At 40.6% G+C, this 25,593-nt stretch overlaps 2 protein-coding genes across 7 annotated transcripts; one reads left to right on the top strand and one right to left on the bottom strand.

Moving 5' to 3' along the window:
- Window positions 1–47: 47 nt before the first annotated feature.
- On the bottom strand, window positions 48–20,554 carry LOC105830866 (carboxyl-terminal PDZ ligand of neuronal nitric oxide synthase protein). 6 transcript variants are annotated; one of them, XM_012670513.3, is made up of 13 exons: window positions 20,168–20,554; window positions 19,202–19,624; window positions 16,217–16,364; window positions 12,635–12,706; window positions 12,428–12,517; window positions 11,616–11,677; window positions 11,138–11,246; window positions 4,697–4,892; window positions 4,372–4,496; window positions 3,721–3,906; window positions 3,196–3,381; window positions 1,546–1,821; window positions 48–1,282 (listed from the first exon to the last, which is right to left on the bottom strand). In XM_012670513.3, exons 3-13 carry the CDS (start codon window positions 16,322–16,324, stop codon window positions 800–802), a joined length of 1,893 nt encoding a protein of 630 aa, XP_012525967.2. In that variant the 5' UTR covers window positions 16,325–16,364; window positions 19,202–19,624; window positions 20,168–20,554; the 3' UTR covers window positions 48–799. The 6 variants fall into 6 exon arrangements, with proteins under 6 accessions (XP_012525967.2, XP_028045155.2, XP_012525966.2 ...); XM_028189354.2 differs by having other exon boundaries at window positions 20,214–20,554; XM_012670512.3 differs by having other exon boundaries at window positions 19,202–20,554.
- A 585-nt stretch (window positions 20,555–21,139) lies between these two features.
- LOC105830867 (60S ribosomal protein L9) lies at window positions 21,140–22,938 on the top strand. Its single transcript, XM_012670518.3, has 4 exons — window positions 21,140–21,254; window positions 22,010–22,148; window positions 22,384–22,711; window positions 22,803–22,938. The coding sequence occupies exons 2-4, from the start codon at window positions 22,011–22,013 to the stop codon at window positions 22,907–22,909; spliced, it is 573 nt and encodes a 190-aa protein (XP_012525972.1). The 5' UTR covers window positions 21,140–21,254; window position 22,010; the 3' UTR covers window positions 22,910–22,938.
- Window positions 22,939–25,593: the final 2,655 nt, after the last annotated feature.

Genomic DNA, 25,593 nt, shown 5'->3' with positions numbered 1-25,593 from the left:
CGTGAGGATGGGAATTACAGGGGATAGAAAGCACATAATTGTTACAATTCTGTGATCACGCTTATCTTTATTTTTACATTACTTAAAAATATACTGAAAATAAATTCTCTTAAGACGATTGGTACTTTTGGCACAAGTCCGTCCGCTAAATGGCGACTTTTTATATACTGGGCGTACACTGTAAATGTCGCGATACGAATAAATGTACGAATTACGTATTACAATCTGTCTCTTCGGACACATGCGTGAGGTATACGTCCACTAATTCGCCCGAACGCGACTATCGTTTTCAATCTTTACAGACACGTTACACGTAAGATGCAAACGAATGTACAAATCACGATTCTCACGTTCGTCACAGGAATATCGCTATGCTATGATAATTTATTGACTCTGCACCGAGCGATTTAGAGCTCTAGTAAATCTTTGTAAAAGATATAAGTATATATATTCTTAAAATTCTTATACTTTTTATTGGCAACAAATTTTCACAGGACAATTTGTTCGATAATTTTTCGAAACGTAAATTCAGTTTTACGTATCGAAAAATCATGCACTCATTTCAGTAATTTTAAAATAAGATTTTGAGCGATCTTTGAGGAGAAAATGCAAATCCTGTCATCCGTTAAAAATCAAAGGTTCTCAAGCCCCACGCGTAAAACTTCCTTCGTGATCCATGACTAATAGAATATAATATACTTGGACTTGCGTTTTCTTCGAATTCTAACGAAACTATCGGCTTCGTTTAACGGAGCCGAAGGTCACGCAGATTTGCATTATTGTACTGGACAGTGTTTCGTCATTTGGTCGTATGGCGAGCCCAAGTTGTTCGCTGCATTTCGCTCATCAAATCGTTGCGCGAGGGCAGTCGAGCGCTCGTCGTGCGGGAAGGCGGCGGACCTGAGGATCGCAGGATGGTCGCCAGGCCTTTCGGGTTTTGCAAATTGTTCTTGTCTTGTACGCCGTGAGCCACGTTCGAACTTTGCTTCGTGCTCGCTTTCTTGACCGTGCTGTCTGTACTGCGTCTGCCTTGCGGTGGAGGGTCCAGAATTATCGGAGGTATTTCGGAAGAATCTTGCAGATTCGAGCGTTCTTGCTTGATCTTAGTGTCGATCGATGGATGTGATACGTTTTTATCATTGGTGCACGGCAAGGGCTTTATGAAGGCGTTGTCGAAATTATCCGTCCCGTAGTTTTCGAGCTTGTGAGCCATAATAGGCGACGAGGAGAAACTGTTCGGTTGGGAGATTCTCAGGGAATTTGGGGATAGCTGGGCTGAATTCTGAAATAAATGAAAAAAAAATCTTTCAAGAATTAACTAGGCATATTTTTAATTAACGGCACAAAGCAGAGCTTTTCTTTTTTTCCTTTATAAATAATACTAAAAATTTAAATATTTAAAACAAAGATAATCATATTCATTATTTATTGTCGAAAATATGAAAACTATTGAAATTTCTGCTGTTTGTTTATACGATTTACTTGATTTACGTGTAATAAACTTGAAACGCTTGTGTGTAAATACAGTAACGAGGAATTACTCACCGATGGACCGCCGCATGGAGGTAGAAGTAGACTTGGGCCCATTGCATACGGCGACGGTGTATTGTAGGGCGATCTCTGAGGCTGAAACGGGCTTAGATTGTGCAGTCTTTCCAGCAGCTGCGTCTGGAACTGCAATTGATCCGTAGCGGTGTTATTGCTCTGGATTCCCATGGCGCCGAGACCACTAGAATACAGCGATTCCGGCGGATATGTACAGTACGGAAAGGTCGGTGGATCCAATTCCCATGGCGAACTCTGGCCCCCGGTCCGTTGGCACTATCCGAGAATACGCAGTTTTGGGAACAAGATCTTTGAAGCCCGTGATATTCGTGAGATATAAAACTGTCCTTGTCTTTTTCTATTTTATTACAGCTATTATTTGTTTATTCTTGTACAGAGATGACTCTTGATTATATTGCTTGAAAATGAATTTAGAGCAAGATGAGTATCACTGTAAATTGTAAGTTTGATTTTTATTTTTTGAGTTGTAATGAATTTTAAAAAAGTATGTGTTCTCTCCTTATAAAGCACGCTTGATCTTTGACACGTGTAGACATTTAAAAAGGTTTCGAGTTCCAAATTCAACTTGTGCAACTTGAGCATTGACATATAATCAAAAATCTCTGTACATATCATATAATCTCTTTCTTTAAATCCGGATATTTAAGTATACGTAAATATGAATGCAATTGTATTGTGAATCTTTAAATTAACATTGAACCGAAAGATTTGTAAATCTGTAAAATTTTGCAATCTGTGGATCTTTGTTCTCTTACCTCTTTCTATTCTGTGGTATTTTGTTAGATATTTTGGATCTGAGCCATCTTTCGATGTCTGACTGTGATCGCTTTACACCGATAGATTTTAGTAATGAGTGATAATATTACCTAGCATTCGTTGGCAGCACGCACTCCGAAATCCCGTGTGAAGACCTGTTAGACAACACCGTCATACTGGTGCTTAACTTGTTATTAGATTAGTCGTATCTTAGCATGAAATTCATATCTCGCAATTAGATACCTCGATGCAAATGCACGTGTAAGTAATTAAGAGACAAGATGTATACGCATTGCGTCAAATCACTCTCGCGATGTGACAAAACGCTTCCCGATTATTTTTTACCGGTATTAGTACAGATTTCGTTCAGCGCTCTTTCTGATTGTTGTTTTGTAATTTTTGCGCCGTGAGGGTCGAGGTGCGAATGTTCGCGCAAAAATTGCAAATACTCGAGGCTACGGTCGTTTTTGCCGTCGACGTCTTATCGGCACCAAACGAAAACGCCTAAAACATAGTGCGTGCACTGCTAAGTCATCAGAACGCAAAGGGAATATCACACATTCGGAGGCACACACACACACACACACACAAACACACACACATTCGCCGGTATAAAATGTAGTGTGTAGGGAAGGGGTGAGGGGGGTGCAAAACCAAAAGTGTGTACAAAACGTTTTATTATAAAGTTAAAAAAAAATAAGAAATCGGTACAAAAGGCGTTAACGGTATTAAAAGTGAGAAAAAAAGAGAAAAAAGAGAGAAGTACAAAATGCATTCTGTTAAACATTAATCGAGATGCAACGCCGTTTTTTCGGTCAGTCGGTTCCAAACTCCACCGGAGCACTCGTGTCATGGAATTCGGTAGAGCGTTACCTGGCCGAGGCCCGACAGGTCGGGAACCGCCGCGTTCTGCTGCATGGACGCGGGCGTCGGGATTTGCGACTGCGAGGTGGTCACGTGACCACCGGAAACACGCTCCTGTTCCCTCAGATGGCCCACCAGCGCACTTATATGTTCTAGCAATTCCTTATTCTGCACTAGAAGTTGGTGCGTCCTCGCCTGGAACGAAGAACAGTTCGCAATTGTAAATTAGAACTCTGATACTGTCGAAGCTCCTTCGCTTATCGAAATTGCAATAATGATTGATGCAATGATGATCGTGTGCATTTCAAGTTTTTCCTTGACATTTTCAAGTGGAGGGAGTGCGCGAATAATATCGATAGAAAAAAACAAGTAATTATCAAAGGTATAAATCGTTTTGTTGCTGTTAAATTAGGTTCGCCTTGACAAATTAAGACGCCTCGATAAATTAGGTTCGACTATACGGCGATAAATCGCGCGCAGGCAAGTGTTGGCGAAATATTTATGTGTTCTGGTAATTGATTCACTTATTTATACCTGAGCTTCGACGCGCGCTGCCGTTTCCGCCGCCAGCTGATCTTGAAGGAGTCGCGCATGGGCAACGGCAGCTCTGGTTTGTTGACTCTGTTGCTCCAAACGTTCACGCAGAAGCTGTATTTCGTGTTTCAGGGCTGTTAATTCGCCTCCCACCAATAAACCTCCGCACTCGGAGGTCACCGTGCCCTATAAAAAGGGAAAAGAGAAAATAAATAAATCTTCAAATTATGTACATTATTAAGTATCAACATCTACAAAGGAAAAAGCGTACGAACGTGAATTATGTATTAAAGACGTAAAAGTTTATCACTTCAAAGTGTGTTAATTGAAAATTGTCTCGGAATTTATTTAAAAAAAAAAAAAGTAACAGGCGCCGTTGCGAAATGGAGCGCAAAGACAGACGTTTTAGAATTTACGAGTTGTACGCGGCAACGGCAGCGGAGAGCTTGGAAAGCGGTAAACAATACCAATACCGTAAAGCAAGAGCAAGACAATGAGCTATTTTATTTTAAGGCTTTGACTTCATCGTGGCTGCCAAAGCATTTCACGAAGTATCTTTCACTCGTGTAATACAGATTCGGTTAATGATGATTTTATTTTGAAATAGCACGACGCGGCGATTTGGTCCTATTTATATGTTTCTTGTCTCACCGACGGCGACTGCCTGATTGGTGAGGTAGAGGTTGTCGTCGCCGGTCCGTCGTGTGATCGAAGCAGACAGGTAACGGACGTTTGCTCGGGAACCGAATCTTCAGTATCCCCCAATAATGATATGTCTGAAACGTAAGAGAAGCGACATGCGTCACAGAGATGAAAATGAAAGGCTTGAAAGAGAATCTTTTTTTATCTATCTTCTGATTTTATTAAAATGTTACTTCTATCGTGGAAGTTAAAGTAAAATCGAATGAGACCAAGTAAAGAAAGAAACATCAAAGATCGATTTAGCGAAATGCAGTTATTGATATTGATGTTTCACCTTTATGTACCGGCGACGGAGAAGGCTGAGATTGCTCGTTAGGAATTTCATCTTGGTCCTCGTAAACATCACCGTAATTTTCACCGTGATTCTCCCCGTCTTTCTCGCCACGTTCCTCCGTAGTGTTGCTTATGCTTAACTTATGGCACACCTCGAAAGCTTGCCCAACCGTCCTGACTACCCTCATCGCTTGACTCTAATTAAATCAGATTTATCTTATTTCCTCGCGAGGTCCAATTGTCTCACATGCAAATTTCGTGAATTTACGTGGAGTAACATCGAATTGCTACAATGCGAATATTATTTTCAAAAAATTACAAGGTTTTAAAACAATGATGTTGCAAAGACATATTAGCGAGCTTCCTATGCCGATCACATTTCTCGGTAATTCAATTCGTCCATGAAGTCACGATTGAATGAAAGGGTTTACCTCGAGCTCATCGAGGTTCTCGTTTTCCTCCTCGAAAGGGTTTTCGTCGAAGCTATGGTCGACGCTATTTTGTGCGAGTAACAGCCTCGACCGTGTCGACGGTTTACGCAGTTTCAAGCAGTTGAAAGCCTCCGGTTCCTTGAAGGAGAGCTTCTTCCGTGGTCTGGGTGTTTCGAAGCCCAGAGGGCTGCTAGGGCCGGGACTCGCTGGCGTTGTCGGCTCGGACATCGCCGTGCCTCTCAACGAATTCCTAAGCATGGCGCTTACGATCCCTTCTCGCGTCCGCCTCGAATTTTCACGCGTTCGCAGCCGCGGCTGTCATCCATCGCGCGAAATCTCCGTTCGCGAACTACATTCTTTTTTTATTTAGATAATTCGTCACTTTGTGGCACAAAGGCGACTCGTTTACTTTGAGAGTTCCTTTGAACTTATTTCAGCCTGTCGAGGCCGCAAAGAACGTAAACACGTATAAAACTTTATGTACCAAGTGACCGGCAGCTAATGCGTATGAGAAATTAAACGTCAAGGATCCTCGTCTTTTTTTTTATTTTTAAATCTGATATAAAAATCTATAGCATCACTTTTCTCTCAAACCGTGACACTTTAACTCACGTAGACTGCAATTAATATTGCGCCGAGAACAAAATCTGTTTTGTCTGAAATTAAAAATGAAGAATATAGTTTCATCACATCCACTTGTATCTCGCGAAAGAGATTAATTCTTATTAGATTATTATTCTGAGATTATACTCCTCCGGGAGATTGTCCATCTCAAACATTTATCCTTGACATTTTATACATTAGCTACAAGTCACGTCTTGCCACTGATGATTTTTCAAAGAACTTTCGCGATTTCTCTGTGCAATCTTTTAGGTGTTTTCCTACCGGACGTCCTGTATGGACATAATTGTGCAAACATAATCTTTTCGTATAAAATAACACGGCCGTCCATTAGGCGCGCGCGAAAACGTCAATGTATGCGAAACGCGCGCGTATCCTAATAACACGAATTATATTAAGCAAACGTTTGCGAACGTCTGAAATGCATTATCCCTGACGCAGACTGGTATAGAAGTAATATCGTAATAGTGTTGCACCGACGTCGACAATTCCTGGTAGGTAATCGTAACCACTGATGCGAGTGATCGCAGAATTTTCGCGCTCCCGCGATATTTCCGCGTGTCTGCTGTCACACGTGAAAAAAAAACGCGTTTTATCGGCGCGCGTTCTGTCATACACATACACACGCGTCGAGTATTAATTAATTTATTAATTTATTTTACATTCGCGAGTGCAAATTCGCCGCAAGACACCGCCGTTTCGAAGAACCGACGTGGTGTGCAATAACAACTGTCCGCACGGATAGTTTTCAATTATAAATAGTCACTGTGGATTTAATCTGGCAAATTCCCCACTAAATTGTGCGTAATTTGGAAACTGTTGCGGACCTGCGTTGCACGAAAAGTCACGCGTTCGATCCTTTCGACGTGCCAGATTATACAACAATCGACTTCACCGTGAAAGATTCTACTGCGCGAGTCTTTAAATCGAGAAGAAAAAAAAAAAGAAAATTTGTAGATGGAAAAATGATGTTTGATGTGGATTGTCACGCATATTTTTTATCTATTTAGATTTAGATTAAATGTCAGTTAAACTTATTTACATCAGTCAGTAAGTGACCGCAAAAGTGATATAATCTGCGAACGAAACCGACCGATTACCTTGAAAATTAGACAATTAAGTTGTACTTTTTTTCAATAAATAGGTAAGATATTGAAAAACTGAGAAAACTGTCCGATCAAATTATTCTGTCAAAAAATAACAGACAGATACTTATGACTTAGAATTAGATTTGAATAGAATTTATAGAACAAAACCTGACCACGGTTTATTGGGAATGAAATCATCGAATTGTTCGGATTATTCATTCAAAAACGAACAGATACATCTTCCCCGAATGGTTTTACTTCTAATAAATCATCGTCATCGAATTTTTGTCCGAAATCTAAATATTCGCCTGTTACTTTTCGAAAGGATAATTCGAATAGTTTCCTCAGTGTATTTATACCTTAACTATTTATTGAGAAAAGATACAACTTACTTGTTTGATCTTCAAAGTAACCTGGTTTAGTTTGAAAATTATACCACTTTTGTGGTTACTTACTGACCTGCGTAATATTTCTCTTTTCCGTTATTCCAGGCAATGGTGGAAAAACCGATACTGAAGATTAGCAATGTGGTTTTTAGATGTAAACTCTATTTTAAATGTAAACGTACCGTTCTCGATCCTTTTGTCATTTTGAAAACGATCCGGGAGATTCATTACGAGACAAACATTAACGCGTTTTATGCGAGAAATTAACGGTTTCGTTCCATTATTTTTCATACAAGTCAATTCAGCGAGAACAAAATTTCACTTATAACGCACGAAAGGAAAATAAAACAATGAAGGTATAGACACACAAATGTTACAACACGAGGAAAATTTTATCAATTTTAAACTTTAAATAATGTCGCACAGTGACGATTTAAACTGTATGTCTCTCTAAACACGAGTGATCTCTAAACACGAGTCATCGGTCAATAAAACACCAACGGGCGATAAAAGACGAGCTTGATACGTGACGGCAATGTGCTAAGTGGAAATGTACGCTATCCAATTATTTTCCCGCAACGTTGCACACGCGCACGCACCGAGGTTACAGCTTCTTAACTGGAGAAGGTATGAAAATAAACTCGTCAATTCACGTCATACATTTATATCGCGTGTCCGATCGTCAAAATCACTGCGCCCGCTCCTGCCCCGTCGGCGTCGTCGGGCGCTGTCATCTCTTATACGCGGGCGCCGATTTCTCGACCTCGCGATCAAACAATCCTCTATTTTCCACTCGCTCGCGTTCGATTCACCAATGCAGCGATTAATCTCGCGCAGCGGACCGCACTTTGCACCAGGAGGATCCGCCGGACAGCGGGAGTCCGCTTGGCGGCGCGTCGTTGCACTCGCAGATTCGTTTTCGGGATGAAGGAGAAAGAGAGAGAGAGAGAGGGAACGAGAGGAAAGAACGAGAAAGAAGGAGAGAAGAGGAGGAAGAGGCGTGCACCGAGACTTTACGCGCGGTAAGTTTCTCGCGGACGAGAACACGCGAGGCCGAAGTTAACCGTGCGGCTTCCTACCGCGGTTTCTTGGCCGGCGGCGCGCAGAGGCTCGCGCCGCGAGCACGTCGCCTGCCGACGTCTGTCGGGGCCAGTACGTGCTGCTTCGCTAGATTTTTCCTCCGGTTTATTTATAAGCGCATTAATATTCTCGCTTTCGGTCCGCTCAATGGCACCACCTCGCTCCTCCCTCCCTCCCTCCCTCTCTTTCTCTCGCTGACAGGGAGTTCAGTCTCATGATCCGAGCTCGACGCGTTCATCCTGAACAATTAATCTATCCCTTTTTTATTTTTTATTTTCTTAGAAGACGTTCCGACTTACGTCGCGCTCCCCGTCTGTGGCTACTTTTTTTTTTTTTTTTTTCCGAATAAGGCGAAGCGATGAGGAGGCGCGAGCGGAAATTATCTCGTTGATTTACTGGCGCTGTTCTCTTAACTGGAGTAGTAAATGGAGTGAATAGCGGTGAGTAAATAGCCCCGAGAAGCTTACTTGAGGATTCTAGATTTAAATCGGTCATTTCTGATACACGAACCGTATACGCGGCTGTGGGCGATCTGCGGCACGGCTGTGCCGTGGTATAGAATCGGGATATAGACAAGCGATTATTCTTGGATTAACTGCATTGTACAAGTTGTTGGGGCAATTGCGTTCTACTGTGTGTCCATTACGTGATCGCGATCGTTTCGAAATTCAATTTTATTATTCCTCTCTACAGGAAAAAAAGTGAGTCTTGAAAATACTTGTCGACTACGTGTCTTTGACCCTGTTATGCAATTTTTATTTCATCTCTTTTTCTTACGACATTACAGAGGTCGAGATGATGCAACCCGCGGTGTTTTTTTTATATCAAATTTTTTCTACTTTTGTTCAACCGCTCCCCGACTTTCCCGAGAAAATGGGTGATTTTCTATTTTCTCTTAACTACGTCGGTCCGGTCCTCTCTGTTATAGGAAGATTGATGGAAACTGACTCGACTGAAGAAGCGTAAGTGGCCCGACAGCTTTGTACTTCTGTTTCCGCGTCCAAAAGTAAATCGTGAGTTCAGGGAGTCCGGTGAGAACGGGGACAGGGGGACGCTCGTGAAATTCGCGTACGACTATCCTACAGCTCACCCCGGCGATGGTGACACTTAACGGTCGACCGTTCGAGAACTCTTATATCCTCCCCCGACTGATAAATTATATATTGTCGCGTATCGAGCGTTTCCCTGTGACAATTCACAATTATCTTACGTAGCTCCCGAAGTGTACGCCCCTTACGTATCGATCAAGTGAGTGTAACAAACTTATCTGGGAATTCTTCGGGTCTATAAAATACGAATAAAATTGTGGCGTTACATTGCCGAGCAAACTGCCGGGGGTATAGCGTATAACAAAGTTCAAAGTAGAGCTGCGAACGTCATTGGAGAAGTTCAAGAGGGAAAGAGGCCGAAAGAGGAAGCAGGGAGCCCCAAAAGTAAACGACCTTATACGCGAGCCCGTAAACTCTCGTCCACCACGGAAAAAATAAGGCGGGAAGAATGAAAGTTCAGTCCATTAGGAGAGCAAGCGCATTAAAGGAGACTCGTTGCTGAGAGTGCTGCTCGGTCGTAGAAGTTGACGTAAACGTTACCAGCAAGTAGGACGGCGGGAAACGAGAAAAAGCTTTTTGGAACTTTTGCCCGATATCGCAAGTTCAAAACTTCGGCCAAGGCGGATATATCTGCGGCATCCTAGATATATCGTCCCCTATGGTCGCCGGTTATTTCTGGATTCACCCAGATTTTCAAAGCGACCGGAATCCCCAAATAATCAACAAAGGAGAGGAACGAAAATGTCTGCGTTCACCGATATCTATCGAACGCACACTCACACGAAATCTGTGAATGTGTGTGATCAGAGAAGCAACGAGTACGTAAAAAAAAAAAAAGGTCTTCTATTCGCCACGGTCGACGATGTTAAAGATCTTTTTTCCTCGGGCAACTTTTTCCGTCGGATGCTGCAAAGATTCTGTCGCGGAGGTGAAACTCTTCGCCCTTCCCCTCCCTCGCATTTTCCGGATCTGAGGAGGTCGCCGCCGGTCACCACCACCAGCTTGCCGATGTCGCGGACGATCGCACCCGCCGGCCTATATCGGACTATTTTAATAACTCGGTGCCGAACGAGATGCACCGAGCGAGAACCGCCACTGCAAATACGCGACAAAACGCGACACGAGTCCGCGTTTCCTCCCCGTCTCGCGGTTTCACCGGGCCATCCCTCCGCCCACGCGAAAAGGCGAAAATACACTCTCACTTCGACAGGGATGCAGCGCGAACGGCTCTTTCCCTCCCTCATCCCCCCTACTTCCCCGCGCAATCCGTCGCGTCTCCGAGACGGAAAATGATCGGCGAGGGGGAGGGGTAGGACGGCCGGCTGCCGTCGAGGAGCCGCCCGCGTTTATTTATAGGTTTTTACAATAACGTAAGTTGATGAAGCGCCAGGCGACGCGGGCTGCTGAATTGTCGCGGCGCGCATGTATATATGTATTTAGGTATGTATGTACCGATTCACGCACGTGCGCGACGTGTAAATCTTACGCCGGCTGTTGCGTAGCGAAATGGACCCGCGGAAATAGAAGAAAAATGGACGTGGGGGCCTGTCCAAGAAACTCGAGGTTTCGCCTGATTGCGTACGTATATTTATTGGACTTTTTCTTAGTGTAGCTGTAACGGGGTGAAAAAAATAGCGCGTGACTTCGTATTGCATGACTAATCCGTGTGATGTTTGTTTCCCCTCCGGTCGTGTAGTCCAGATCGTGTCCGACATAGGAAGCTCGACGATATGCATATTGGAGATCGATTAAATTACTCTCCCGCACGAATAAACGTTCAGACTCACCTTTTTGCTAGATTTGAAGACGTTACACTTGAAAGTATTGCTGCTCCCGTCACGGGCAATGTAACTAAATATTTTTAAATCGTGGCTGTCGTGCGAGACGTAGAATATCCTGAAGAAACAAGAAAAGACATACATTCAGTTTCCGCTTTATTCAGAAATTATTTTGTAACGTTTCATTATTGTGCACAGTTTCTTAAGATTGCAACGCGTTATGACTCTTTATTATGTTCTACGATGGTAAGATTTTCATATGATATTTTTTATTTATTGATCATCATATAAATCATAAAAGGCATAATAACCATCGTATTAACCAACAATAAATCGACTCGATAAACGAAGAGCACCAGATTCTCTAAATCGGAATCAGCGTGTTGTCACTGGAAGACAGAGTGCGTGTATCATTAATTGATACAATTATAATACTGTAATCAGTGAAATTTCACTGATTTGGGGAGTACGCTGTAAGCGATCTCACCTGTAAATCGGATGATGCATCAGATAAATTTTATTCTCATCCATCCATTGCTGCTGTTTCTTCTGCAAAAAAAATCGCGAATGGCGCAAGTTATTACTTGGAGAATATTGTTAACTAATATATTGGCTGTTGTCGGTTATGTAGCATTGAAAATATATAGCGCCTGTGTCTGTATCAGTGCGAATACAACGTGGCGCTTGTCCAAAATCATTTCTCGTTATAAATTGCAACTGTTACGAAATACGCGTCATCGAGCATACGTGATTCTTTCCCCTCCCTCCCTTCTGTCCTTCTTCCAATATTCACGAATGACGTCGCTCTTTCTTATTTTTAATCCGTAGACGTCGCGGAGATTTTACATTCGGTGACGCCAAGAAGAATGTTGTTGCATTCGCGTGCGAGAACTGAACCGACGTAGCAAGCGAATGACGTATAGAAAACATATTTACCACTGTAATTCCACAGAAAATGGAAATCGGTTGATCCAAAACGGATCTTCCGAGGAAAAAAAAAACAGTTAAGTCATCCTGTTTTTAACCAAAAACCGCGGAGGAGCTTCTGTGAAATTTTTATCAAATATTTAAATCGAATCTGCGTCAATGTTTAAATTCCTCCTTGTTTCATCTCGTTAAATTATGTGATATTCCATTGAGGGCAGCAGACTCATTTTATCTGCTTATGCGCGTACGAGAATTAGCTTATCCGGCTTAGGTAGGGATTAACGAGGTGACTTGAGACTCATAGAGAGAATCAACGCGTTCAATTCGTATGCGTGAGTAGGAGCGGCAAAATGTGGTAGCAAAAGAGATTACCTTCTTTTTCCGTAGGGTCACTTTTAGCCCGTCCACCGAGACTTCCAGCGTCACTTTCTTTTTCTTGATCCCTTTGGCCTTAAATTCGTACTGCGAATCAAAACGAGATTCGGAATTAAATTCGGTCTGCGATCTGCGGCGACGAGGGCAGAGCTGTACCCGCGCTGCCCGATCTAACTGGGTTAATTAGCGATTACGCGTACTCACGCGGATTCTTCGCATCGCCGCCACGATCTCCACTCGGCTAGTCGGTCGCGGAACCTCCATAGAGCCGATGAACTGAAAACGGAAGAAATGTAGCGGTTCGCTGAGGTAATAATTGGTTAACACTGGGTGAAGGGTAGGGTAAACAATGTACGACGTCTTTCTCTCGTGGGAAAACTGTATTTATTGTATGTCGGTAGGTCGTGGAGGATTCGATTCGCAGCATTGATCTCTTCTTCAAGATACGTTGAAAAAAAAAAAGAATTTTATTAACGGAACGAAAATTTGGTTGGACAATAATTTAATTGAAGTGTGATCAACTAAATGTTTAGTAATTGCGATTAAATTGTTGGTTTCAATAACTCGTGAATTTTGTTTTCTCAGTAATACATTTAATTACTTGGCACAAATAAGAACACGGTGTAATGCCAATTTTGTAGCCAATATTTTATTTAGCTCCAAGTAAAAAATAAGGTTTTCAGTACAAATTTCTTAAAATATTCAAAGAGAATCGTCTAGCGCTCTGGTAAAAATAAAAGTCCGACCGTAAGTCGAATGTAAAAGAGGACTGATGGAAGTGTAAACGAAACTTCTATGAAGCGTAAATTGAAACAGCAAAATGTAAAAAAAGAAGGTTTAATTCTTACAACATTTCTTTTACATTTCACTGTTTCAATTTACACTTCATGGTGAAGTTTCGTTTCTATTACTCCTCCCTGACATTCGACTTACGCTTCAATTTGTTTTCATCGGCGCGCGTAATTTCTCGAGTCGTATCCTTTGCAAAAATTAAAGAAACCGATAGGCAGCCTAATAAAATTTTAATCAGATCTAACACAATTTTCCGTGTTTGACGAATTGAAGATGAGTAATCGTAGGTGAAAAATTTCTCGCGTCGCGACTGTTTCTCTTCAATCACCTCAGCGAGAGACAAATGTTACAAACTCGAAATATGTTTCACTCACATTTGCGGTGCAAAACGCGCTAGATATACAGTTACGCTGCCGTAATCATACCGCGAGAGGAGCACAAATACGATCCGCGTCGATCTGTATTTAGAATTCCCCCATTGAAAAAGCGATGGCCCTAGCCACGTGTTCGAGTTATTCGACACACGTGGTGCTCTCCCACGCACATACGCTTGCGACAGGAAGAGGACGGTCTCTTTGTAAATTTGCGATCGATAGCAGCGCGCGACGATAGCTCGCGATAACCGAGAACGAATTGAAGATGAGTAATCGTAGGTGAAAAATTTCTCGCGTCGCGACTGTTTCTCTTCAACCGTGATCCGTCATACTCACGCCGGGAAAAACCTCCGCTTGAAATCGACGTGCGACGTCGTTGAATTGAAATAAATTTCGCTATCGAGCTATTTCCTGCATTACAATTCCGTAAGGAACACGCATGTTACCTCGTACGTAGATGCAATATTAATAGCAAAGTTTCTCTGTCTTTCTGCGGAGTATATCGATCTGTATTTATAGCCTCACTAAGCGCTAAAATCTGATTCTCGAATAGCATTATTGTACACGCCGATTCTCATGCGAGACAAATCGCTTGCAAATCAAGCTGGTTTTTAGCGTAGAAGCGTAAACGCGTACCCGTAGTCTTTTAATTCACTCGTCATTTTTCCGGCTCAGCTTGATCGTTCAATTGGAGCGAGTAAGACAGATAAAATAATTTTTTTTTTTAAGAATAACATATTTCGTGCCATTGCAATTTACCTGAAGATTCAGCTTACAAATCGTTCTTTAGCAAAACTTTACTTTTGGGATATTCGCGGGTTTTCCCCGAGTTGCCAAATAAATGAACTGTGTCGTACAGAGTTCTATGAACCGAGAAAGCTTAAAGAAATAGACCTCTCCTTAGAAACGGTATTCGGGCTCTCCTACGTAAGCGCAAACGTCAACGACGTGCCGCACGTACGTCGCGCCGTAAAACACGCCGCGAGGTATTGTAAATCAAAGGTCGAAAATTCGCGACGCGACGGCGGTTTTCGCGCGCGCGGATTTACGAGCGCGCAGAAAAGCTTCAACCTTTCGCAGGAGAAGTGCCACCGAAATAAACACGTGCACGATACAATGACGTCACGGAGAGCGCGAAACGGCGTCGTCGTCCAGAAATAAGCCACCCGGCTGTATCGCCGGCTGCTGTCGTCGCAATTGTTGCACCATCAACGACGACGACCACGACCACAACCACGTAAAAATATCATTATCCCGGGGCGCGAGTTTCCTAGAATCGATTTCGTTAGACGGACCGGGAAACACCGCGCGACATTGTCTCGCCCGGTGTTGCGTTGACTCGTTCACCGGAGTTGCAGTTTGCGTCCCCGTATCGCGATTCAGTTCCCGTTCCCGCAAGAGGAGATCTCGCCCCGGGGTATTTTATTGCCCATTGTGAGAAATAGTACACAATAGAAAACATTTTCTATTTGCGTCAAAACCCGGTACTCGTAAGATCTTTCGCGTTGATTTCCCAAGTGTTAATTTAACATAATGTAACTATGTTATTTGAGTTTCGTGTTGAACTGATAATCAATACTTCTTTGCGTTGAAATAACAATTTATGAGTAAGAAAAACGAATGACATAAAAGTAATACAGTCTTGTTACAATTATTGTCAACATATTATAAATGTCAATTTTACTGAAGAAATCTGTTTCCACACTTTGTCTCCAAATTATGTCCAAGTGTTACATTTTTTCATATTATCATTTTTTAAATATTCATATTACTTTCTAACATGTATATCAACTTGTGTTAAATTAATACAAAAATTAGAGTGAACTATTTAGCACATAATGATAGCTACACATTTCTCTTTCATTACAAATTTTTTTCAAATTCGCTTAGAAAATATGTAATCTGGTGCAACATTGTACGAAAGTGTTTCGGCGCGTTCCAGGAACTATTATTAATTTAACGGTCATTACGTGCCGCGGAAACATTGCAATATATTTTATCGAAATAGGATTAAGGCGCGAAAATTCCGTCTTGGCGCAACCGTGTCAAAACAGTTGCTTTCGTTCCCATCGCATCGGCGGTCAGAGGAACGAAGTGTAGTTTATAGTCGACATACATTTTCCTCTGACGTGAGACGCTATCGACCGTTAGTGTTACTATTTTCTGAAAGCGTGCACTAGCTTGGCGCAGGGCGCACGACGGAATTTTTGCAATTAGAAATTCGCATTACGTGTCTAATCCAATCGTCGTCGTCGGCAGTAATTTGTTAGTATTACGTCAATGGGAGGATCGGTATCTTTTTCGGGCACGGGGCTGTTCGAGCTTCACATAAATTTCAACGAGAGATCGCTCGACAGCCCAGTAGTAAAATCGTTTAACGGCTTCTTCCCGACTTAATGTTTCTTAAACATTTTTTTTTTATGCCTTTGACGAGAACTCGAGTATTTTCGGCGTCAAAACTTTTAGACGGGAATATAGAGAGATCCGAAGATGGAAGACTTCGCAAGATGCGCGAGAGATCAGGTTGGGATGCAAGCGTCGGGACGGATTGAGAAAAACGAATAGAAGCCGGAGGTGCGCGCGTATGGACCGAAGTGGACAAGAAATCACCCCAGATTACCTTGGCGTGGAACACGATTCCGCGGTGGAACGCCTCCTCGCTGTGCAGCGGTATTCGCGTGTCGTACTCGTCATTATGTACGAGGTTGTACTGCTTCTTAGAGGGCATGCTGAGCCCAGCTGCATTCGACTACGCTCGTCCAGCCTGGCTGCAATTACAGTAAACGGCCGATTAGCATACTCATGCACGAATAAACGTTCCCATAACGATAAGCAGTTGTCAAATTTCAAAAAGACTTTGTACCTCGAAGCCGGATAAAAACGCAAGAAATCGGTGCCGCGCGTTCAGGAACGTACTTCTATATCGAAAATTTAAAAATAGCCCTACGTTACGTATACTACAGGTTTTTAGTTACTGGAATATGTTTCTGAACGCAGAATGGTTGGAATCGAATGCGGAACGTTCTCGATGACGTTTGCACGACTCTTCGCAGCGCGTTATAGAACCTCTGAATCATCGTTTTTAAGTCTCTAGAAGCGATTCCCATCGGAATCAGTGAAAAAGAAATTATCTCAAGTTTAATTCGGTTCTTTCTTTTTCCAGCTTCGCATTTATGCTTCGCATTTAAGAGAATTATCACTTCAAATTCATTTAATTTAGCTACCGTAACGGAAACAATCCTGTTACACATCCTGTCTCCTCCTTGTTCCGATAGTCGGAAATTTACATCGGCAATTAGGATAGCGTTTTCTCGCCGTTAAGACTCTGAGTACTGCTTACAAGAAGTCAATTTTATTATTTTTTTTTTTAATAATAGGAAGAGATTCTAAGTCGGCGATGAGAAAATAAGTGAGCCGGCGCAATAAGCGTGATACATGCGTATTGCTAAATCGCGTTCGTGACTGCGCTGCATATATAGTCATTTTCGTTGCACTTAAAAGGTACACGATAACTTGTAAGCGCTGATTTCCTATCGTAAGCGCATGCTTGCTGTTTCATTCACGGAACACCGCGGGTATGTTTACCGTAGGCGTGTAATTCACGAATAACGATCCAATTTACGTGATTTGACGTATTGGTGAGAGAGTGCGTGATATCGGGGTTTGGAGATTTCGTGAATTTTAAAAAAGTACTTCGTTACATTTCCGTAAAACAAAATTATATGGAAATAATTAAGGTTAATACTTATATAGGATGTAGTTGAGCGTAATAGTTTTATTTATACAAAACTGACAGAGAAATAAAACGATATTTTCATACATTTGAATAATTTATAAAATTGGCGATACTGAAGAAAGAAAGATGATTCGACGTAATGTGTATACGTAAAAAATATTGCTAGGAGAAGCGATTACTCAATGTACTTTTTTCTTCCAGCAAGTACGGTTATCTTTAATAAAGAATATCTACTTAATAAATGTCTTAAAATATACATTCATCACAAATTTAAAAAACTCATTATCATATACTAAAAAATTTTATACTCTTTCGAAAAATATAAAATTGTACATGTGAAAAAAAGTTGGAACAAGCAAATCGAATTTTTCTTTCAACCTAATATTCTTAATTGAAATATTAAGTTATTAAGATTCAAAATATATTTTGAATAATAAACTTACGACAGATTTTCGAAAGTTATGAAATATTTGAAGTGATACTAATTCACTTTAAGCATATATTTTTCTGTGCGTATACATAAAAGTTTATTTTAAATAAATATTACTTGTTTTATAATAATGGGTGCGTCTTAAGATTAATATCAAGAAACTATTTGCAAAATGGAACAATCGCTTTTCTTAAAATATTTTTGTGTGTACCAATGTATATCGACGAATAAGAGTTGTCGTTGGATAAGAATTTTTACGTGACATCTCAAAACGTAAAATTATTTCTCGCGCCTCATCAAAATACATATATTCCTCGACACTTTCATGTGGCGCAGGTGTGCCCTTGGCGGATCCTTCCTTTTCTTTTCTTCTGGAAGAGAAATTCTTTTCAAGCACGCGAACCGAGAGTCGCATTTCAGAGTTCCAGAGAACGCATGCGGTTCGTGATACCGAAAGTGCACGACGCGCTGCCGTTTCCGCCGCGAGACTCCAGCCGCGAGATGCATCATCGGCGAAGATGCCCCTTTGTGCACGCGCACCTGAGTTAAGCGGCGTTCATACCGGCGCGGCGCGACACGGCAGACAAAGAAAATCCGCGTGCACACCTCGTACTTGCGGACGTAGTAAGCGAGAAATGCGATGCACGTGCGGCGCATACGTACGAGGAGGCTGTCAGGATCGTCTGTTTACAATGCGCGAGCTCTGCGGCAGCGGATCGCAATCCGAGATCCCAGATACCGGGATTGTATAAACGTCTCGAACGATGCAGTAAAGAAGGGAATTCTGCCCGATGCCTTAGATAGCGGCGAAATCGTTACATAAACTATTGAAAAGGGCCACTTTAGGCGACTCTTATCGGAGACGGAACTCGACGCGCCTCTCTCCGCGTAATATTTGAAGATTAAAATTTGATTTATCAGATAATTTTAATTTTAATCCGTTTTGTTCGGATTGGTTGAATTTTTAAATCTCCAACGCGTGGTCTATACGGATTTTTCGACGTCGCTGAGGAGACTGATTTCGCACGTTTAAAGCAATTTAGCGTTTGCGCGAAATCATGGAGCACAAGTGCAGTTTAGTAGATTTTACTGAAAGCGTTGCGAATTAATGTAGTTTTACGTTCATCAACGTGATTACGCTCGATGCGTGTCGAATGACGAACGAAGGAGTTCATCATTATCATGCTGCATTCGTAAATAAAATCTGAACCGCGTTCGGTCGGAGATGAGAAGATTTCGCTGCAGGCCACCACGTGCTTTCCCCGCGAAGTGGTGCAGATGAGCGGGTTCGACGAACCGAAAAGGACTCTGTTCTCCGTTCGAAGACGAGTTCCCTCGTTACGAACGACGACTCGTCCGACCACCGGAGGCCGAACGAAAAGGAGTAAAAAGGTGGAATAGGGGGATGCGGCGAGACAGGACGGTCTCGAAAGTCTTACCTAAAAGCTGATTGGACGATCGGCCGGCGTTGGTTCCGTTCATTAACCGCGGTAATGCGTCTCCTCCCTGGCGAGGTACGGCCGGATGAGGACGACGACGATGACGGCGACGGTCCCCGCGCGAAAATCGATTTCACGTGTGAACGCAGCCTTACAGTGGCGGCGGGTAGGCCGGTCAGGCGAGAGGGGTACGGCGACGCTCGCGTTCGCGCACGCATTCGGGTTCCGCTGTAATAAAGGCGGTGAGGAACCACCGACGACGAGCCATACCACGTACACACCACAGTCTCGGTCGCTCGCTCGGCAGGTAGAGGCCAGTCCTCTCGCTCTGTCTCTTCCTCTCTCTCCTTCTCTCCCCCTCTATCTTTTCTTGGAAACAGATGACAGAGCGGCACGATCACCGCGGCTCACCGGAGCCGCGTCCTGCGGGATTACACGGGATAAATACTCCGGCCATTCCGCACCGCGGGAAGAGTCACTGGTACGAGCCCCCGATTGTCACTCGCGTTTGTCACACGAATAATTCGCGTTCGTCGAACGAGGGAAGCACGACGGCGCATCGAGCGTGCGGCCGCGAGCCGCGCGCGCGACCAGCGACGAAACAATGAGGAATTCGAGAAGAGAGAAAGAGAGAAAGATAGGATGATGGGAGGGAAAAAACGGGAGAAGACACGAGAGAGAGAGAGAAAGAGAGAGAGAGGGCGAAGGGAGTGGAGAAGAAGCTGCGGCTCGCGCGAGAGAAGCGACAGAACAATATTTATACTGGCATAGCACGACGTTCGCGCCGCACACCTCGATGTTATCCCCGCTCGAGCGCGAGGAGTCGATAGACCGCAACAACGCGCGCGCTACCGCTCCTTCCCGCTCTCAGGTCTCAGGCCGTCAGGCCCCGAGAGAGGGAGAGAAAGAAAGCGAGAGAGAGAAAGAGAGAGAGAGAGGGGGGGAAGAAAAAGAAAAAAAAAATACCCGCAGCACGGAGCAGGAGGGGATGAAGCACGTAGCACAGACGTACGCGAACGAGAGGGCGGCGCGCGTCCGACCACGGGGGAGAGGAGTCAGTCGCGCGGCTGACGACGTCACCGGAGCGTAAGCGCGTGCAGGGGCCCTACGGACGCGGTACGCGACGTGGACACATCCCCACCGCGAACGGCACCCGGCGTCGCACTGAGAGCCGTGCCCGCGAGCCTGTATGCTGTATGTAGCCCCGGCTTGTGCCGTACGCGCGCGCGCCACCGCGCCGCCTCCTGAGGTGGCGCGCGGTCGTCGCCGAGCGCGTCCGACAGCAGCCGGCCGAGGCCGTCAGCCGTGCCTTGTGCCCGAGGTCACGACCCACGGCTGATCGGCGAAACGGAGTGCGAAGGGATTCTTCCCTTCCAGTTGACAGCGTTGGACCACGTGATCACGGCCAGTGCCGTACTCGGTCGGAGCAGTGGGCGGCGGAGTCCGCACAATTGCTTGTCAATGATACATGAAAAAATGCGTTAAACCCCATCTTGTGCATTATGTATCGATGCTGCAGTAATCGGCTGTATTGATATCATAAAGGAAATTATTGTCGCAAAGATGAAATAAATTACTATCCCCTTTTTTTTTAATGACAAGCGGAACGTTATTATAATCTGTTGTTATTTTCTTTTTATGTAAGCTTTGAGATTTATATTTAAATGTAATTAAAAGAATTATTGGTTATAAATCTCAAAATTTTATGTTTATATAAGTTTGTACTTATTATTAAACGTTGGTATTATTATTTGCCATCTTCGTTTGAATAAGAAAAGCAAGAGTAAAGTGAGAAAAAATTCCATGTGATAACACGATCAACAAAATTTAAATTTAGAGGGAGAGTCTCCAAATCCCTGGCAATTCTGTAGAAGCCAAATCTCGTCCAATCGTGACGTCGGACATGTTTTCTTTTGAAGGATGCAATGCCATCTGGCGTGACAGATGTACTAGCTGAAGTACAAAGAAGTGTTCCTCTCTATGTATTCCTTACATGAGCGTTGGTAGCGACGCCTTTTCTTCGATCTTTTCCGGTTTTATGGCGGATCATAAGGTAATACAATTTTTACGATTGAAAATATTTTATAGAATCCGCAGCAATCCATTGTTACATTGAACATAATAATTGAATGTTACGTGTTTTTCACATTGTCGTTCCACGTGTTTGCGCTACGAAATATTATTTCTCTTGTAAAACAAGACCTGTACCCACGACGACAGGAGTAACGCACGTCTGTAGCTGTCAAGAATTACATGATTTTTTAATTTAAGTATAGATATAGAATCAAAATTACGTATAAAAAATTAAGGTGTAAACTTGTGGGAAATTACGCGATGTTATTCATCTATTTTGATTGATGTGAACATGTGACTTCAAGCCACAACGTGTTCTAACCTATGAATTAATAATAATAAAGTGTTTTTGTATATTTCAATAAATTAATGATATATTTTTAGTATATTTTCAATTTATTTTATGGAATAAATATAAAGCAATTTTTATTTATAGTAATCTGTTGAAAAGTAAATTTTTAGATAAATATAAACAATCATATATATATATATAGATTTTAAACTTTTATTTAAAAACATTATTTGAGCTTTCTTACTCTATTTATATTTACGATGTTCTTTAACAAACATAATTTATCAAATTTTAAAAGTCTAATAAATAGTTGTTTAGTTTGGAATTCACCAATTAATTATTATCACTGTGCTACAATTGTACTTTAGAATTATGATGTTATACTATTATAATTTAGATTCTATATTATAAAATGAGAATATATAAAATTTTTTATGTTATAGAATGAAGCAGATTGTTACTAATCAAACGGTTAAAATCCCAGAGGGATTGACTGTTACAGTCAAGTCTCGTCTGGTAACGGTAAAAGGACCGAGAGGTGTATTGAAACGATCCTTCAAACACCTTGCACTCGATATTCGTGTAAGTAAATGTTATTGTTACTAAATATGTACTTTTTGAAAAAAAATTATCTTTTAGTAATTTTATAATTTTGCTGGAATAATATTGAAATTAATTGTACCTATTGTGATGAGACTTTGGATTCCCCTTCATTTCCCTATAAATGACAAATCCGCATCTGAAATATGCACAATTTATATTAAAATGTACAACGTTTATATTTATATCTTATGTGCGTGTCCTTTTTTCATGTTAGATGATTAGCCCGAAGTTATTGAAGGTAGAGAAATGGTTTGGTACAAAAAAAGAATTAGCCGCCGTTCGTACCGTGTGCTCGCATATTGAGAATATGCTTAAAGGTGTAACGAAGGGCTATCAATACAAGATGCGAGCTGTGTATGCTCACTTTCCTATCAACTGTGTAACTACGGAGAACAACACAGTTATAGAAATCCGTAACTTCTTAGGCGAGAAGTACATACGTCGCGTTAAAATGGCACCAGGTGTAACTGTTGCAAATTCTGGCAAACAAAAAGATGAATTAATTATAGAAGGAAATTCCTTAGAGGACGTATCACGTTCAGGTAAACACTTTGTACAATTAATTATTAATAGTTTTTTAATAAAAATAAGTGAACTTAGAAATATTAACAAATATACTGGTCTATTTTTTAGCTGCTCTTATCCAACAGTCAACGACAGTAAAGAACAAGGATATTAGAAAGTTTTTGGATGGACTTTATGTATCTGAAAAAACAACAGTTGTACAAGATGATGAATAAACTTTTCAATATATGAATAATAGAATTTATATGCACACACTTTTATTGACCTAATATTGAAATAAATGTACAGTTTTTAATTGTTTCTACTAATATTTTGATACCTCTAGTTTATTCACGTAAAGAAAATAACCCTAATGAAATGCGTTACATGCATTTTATTTTGTGAAAAATGTTATATATTTTGTTGCTTTAGTGAAATGTACGATGTAGATTACTTGGAGATTTTGTTTATTCTCTTTATTAAATATTAATTTTTTATTAATAAATAAATTACTGATCATTTATAATTTTTATGCAGGTGATGATAATAGATAATGACCTTTGCTAATTAAACTGCTGGGAATGTTTTTCATTATAGCGATATCACAAGCATGTGAGCACGGTTAGATAAAGGCACGAGATTCGGGTCAACGGTCGTGCATCTTATTGTGATAATAATAATCATTTCGAATGGATATTGTTTTAGCAATATCAATGTATTATTTCATTCCGGAAACATTAACGAGAAGTGCATAATCGCCTATTATTAATGATTAAAATCTATTTTTATTTCTTATCTGTATAATTTTGCTGTACTTTTGGGGAACTCGAAAGGTTTTACACAAGTGTAGAATTTGGAATGTAAAATTGTTATTGCGCAATATATATCATTTACGAAGAAATGTCAATTGCAAAAGACTCCTGTAATTATAAATTGCAATTATAACAATCTTATTTCACACGCAGTCCAATTACAAATACGTCTCCATTCTTCACAAAGATGATTTGCAGAAAGAAGAACAATGTATATTTTAAGAAGAGAATATTGTAAGAGTGAAAGTTTCACATAGTATCACCACACTTTTCTGATTATTGTTTTAACGTAAAAAATACTTTTCAGTGTGATATAACACGCAGCGAGACATATATATCCTAGAGTTAATATATAATATATCAATATAAATGAATGAATTAATAGAACGATAAAAAATAAACTTAAATTAAACGAAGAACAGTTAAGAGACAAAGTTCATGTACAACTCAAAATGAATAAAGCAATAAACTGAATTAATAGAGTAATAAGATAAATCAAGACCCAACAGTTAGAAAACAAAGTTTGTAAGGAACGGAAGTAAAGTGTAGCTAGTTCTACCGTAGTACGTATAGTAACAGCGATAACTTATTGTAACAGGAGAACGGATACCGAAGTATGCCAAAGCGCCGAAGGCATCGAAAGGAACGGCGTTGTACAGATAATAATACTGCAAAAACAAAATACCATGCTGATTGTAGATGTACTATTACACTGCAGTTGAAATAAATAATACAAAATATTATGTGAAGCAGCGAGGCAAGATAAATCATCATAAATTACAATACGATTGCATTTATTATAATTTTTATTAGAAGTTATGTAAGAGTAATATTTTGTTACCCCACACGTTGCATGCTTATTCAAGTCGTACCTTTGGACTATTACATGGCGATAAGATTATCTTCAGTTAATGTTATAATATCGCGGCTCAATAGTAATCTCGGTTTCGATCTTTTAACTTTGTTTTTTTCTTCATGTAAGCATGCACCGATGAGTTGAAAATATATTGAGGCTTGATAATGCAGAAGGAAATCATTAACCCAGTTTTTGTTATATATTTTTTAAAATTATTTTTCTTAATAGTAACATCAGTTAATTGATTTGAATTTATTTCTATAAATAAAAAGAATTATACGTATATGTGCGAATGTGACGTTACGCTTCGAGATATAAACGGATAATAAAGTTTTTTTGCGGATTGAAATTCTTAAGTTGAATTCTCTTATGCGGAAAATTGATCTAATTAAATAGAAAATTAAAATTTTCTCAAATGTATCTACAACTATTCTCTATTCTAAAGATAATCACAGACAATTAGTTTTTTAGCGTATATATAATATTATATATGTATGTATATATAACTTGATCCTAATAAATTGCGTTAATGTATTCATGGTTTTTTGACATGTTTCTTTTTACAACATTGTTATATAAAATATCATAAACAATTGATATTTATGTATTAAACTTTTTTCTTTTTTAGTTTTTATATTACTTGCAATCTTCTTAGAATGAAAGAAGGAAACTGGGTCTTGTTTACGAGTGACATAGATCGTGTTGAACATACATCGTATTGAAAGGCTGTTTTTGCTCGGGATAAAATTCTAAGTATATTCTGAAGTTCCCGTGCAAACTTTACATTTTATAAAAAATTATATTTATAGTAGCAATTGTGTGTGTATATATAAAAATATTTGTCTAGCTGGTAAAGTAAATGCATCGATGCAGTATGAACTTTGAGCTTCGTTAGATACAGTTGTACACTTGCACGCGTAGATTACATATACGTAACAAAATTTTTATAACTGACAGATACGAAATATTCAATTTAATTGGGTTGGAATAATATACCAGAATTGAGTAAATTAATATATTTTTTTTAAATTAAATTAAGTCAAACTTAATTACGTTAAAAATAAATTAAATTAAAAGTTAATTTTAAAAAGTATTACTTATGTTATTTAAATTGGAATGTCATAATTTTTTAAAATTAGATTCCTCTAAAGAACAAAACAATATGGACCATCTAATAGACTTAATATTTTATTTGTAAATCAAGTTTATACGAAATAACACGAAAATGTTTTTTTATAATTATTTTCTTTTA

The sequence above is a fragment of the Monomorium pharaonis genome, chromosome 4 (genome assembly GCF_013373865.1).
Source record: "Monomorium pharaonis isolate MP-MQ-018 chromosome 4, ASM1337386v2, whole genome shotgun sequence".
NCBI classification, from domain to species: domain Eukaryota; kingdom Metazoa; phylum Arthropoda; class Insecta; order Hymenoptera; family Formicidae; genus Monomorium; species Monomorium pharaonis.
This window is presented reverse-complemented; position numbering and strand designations above follow the sequence as displayed.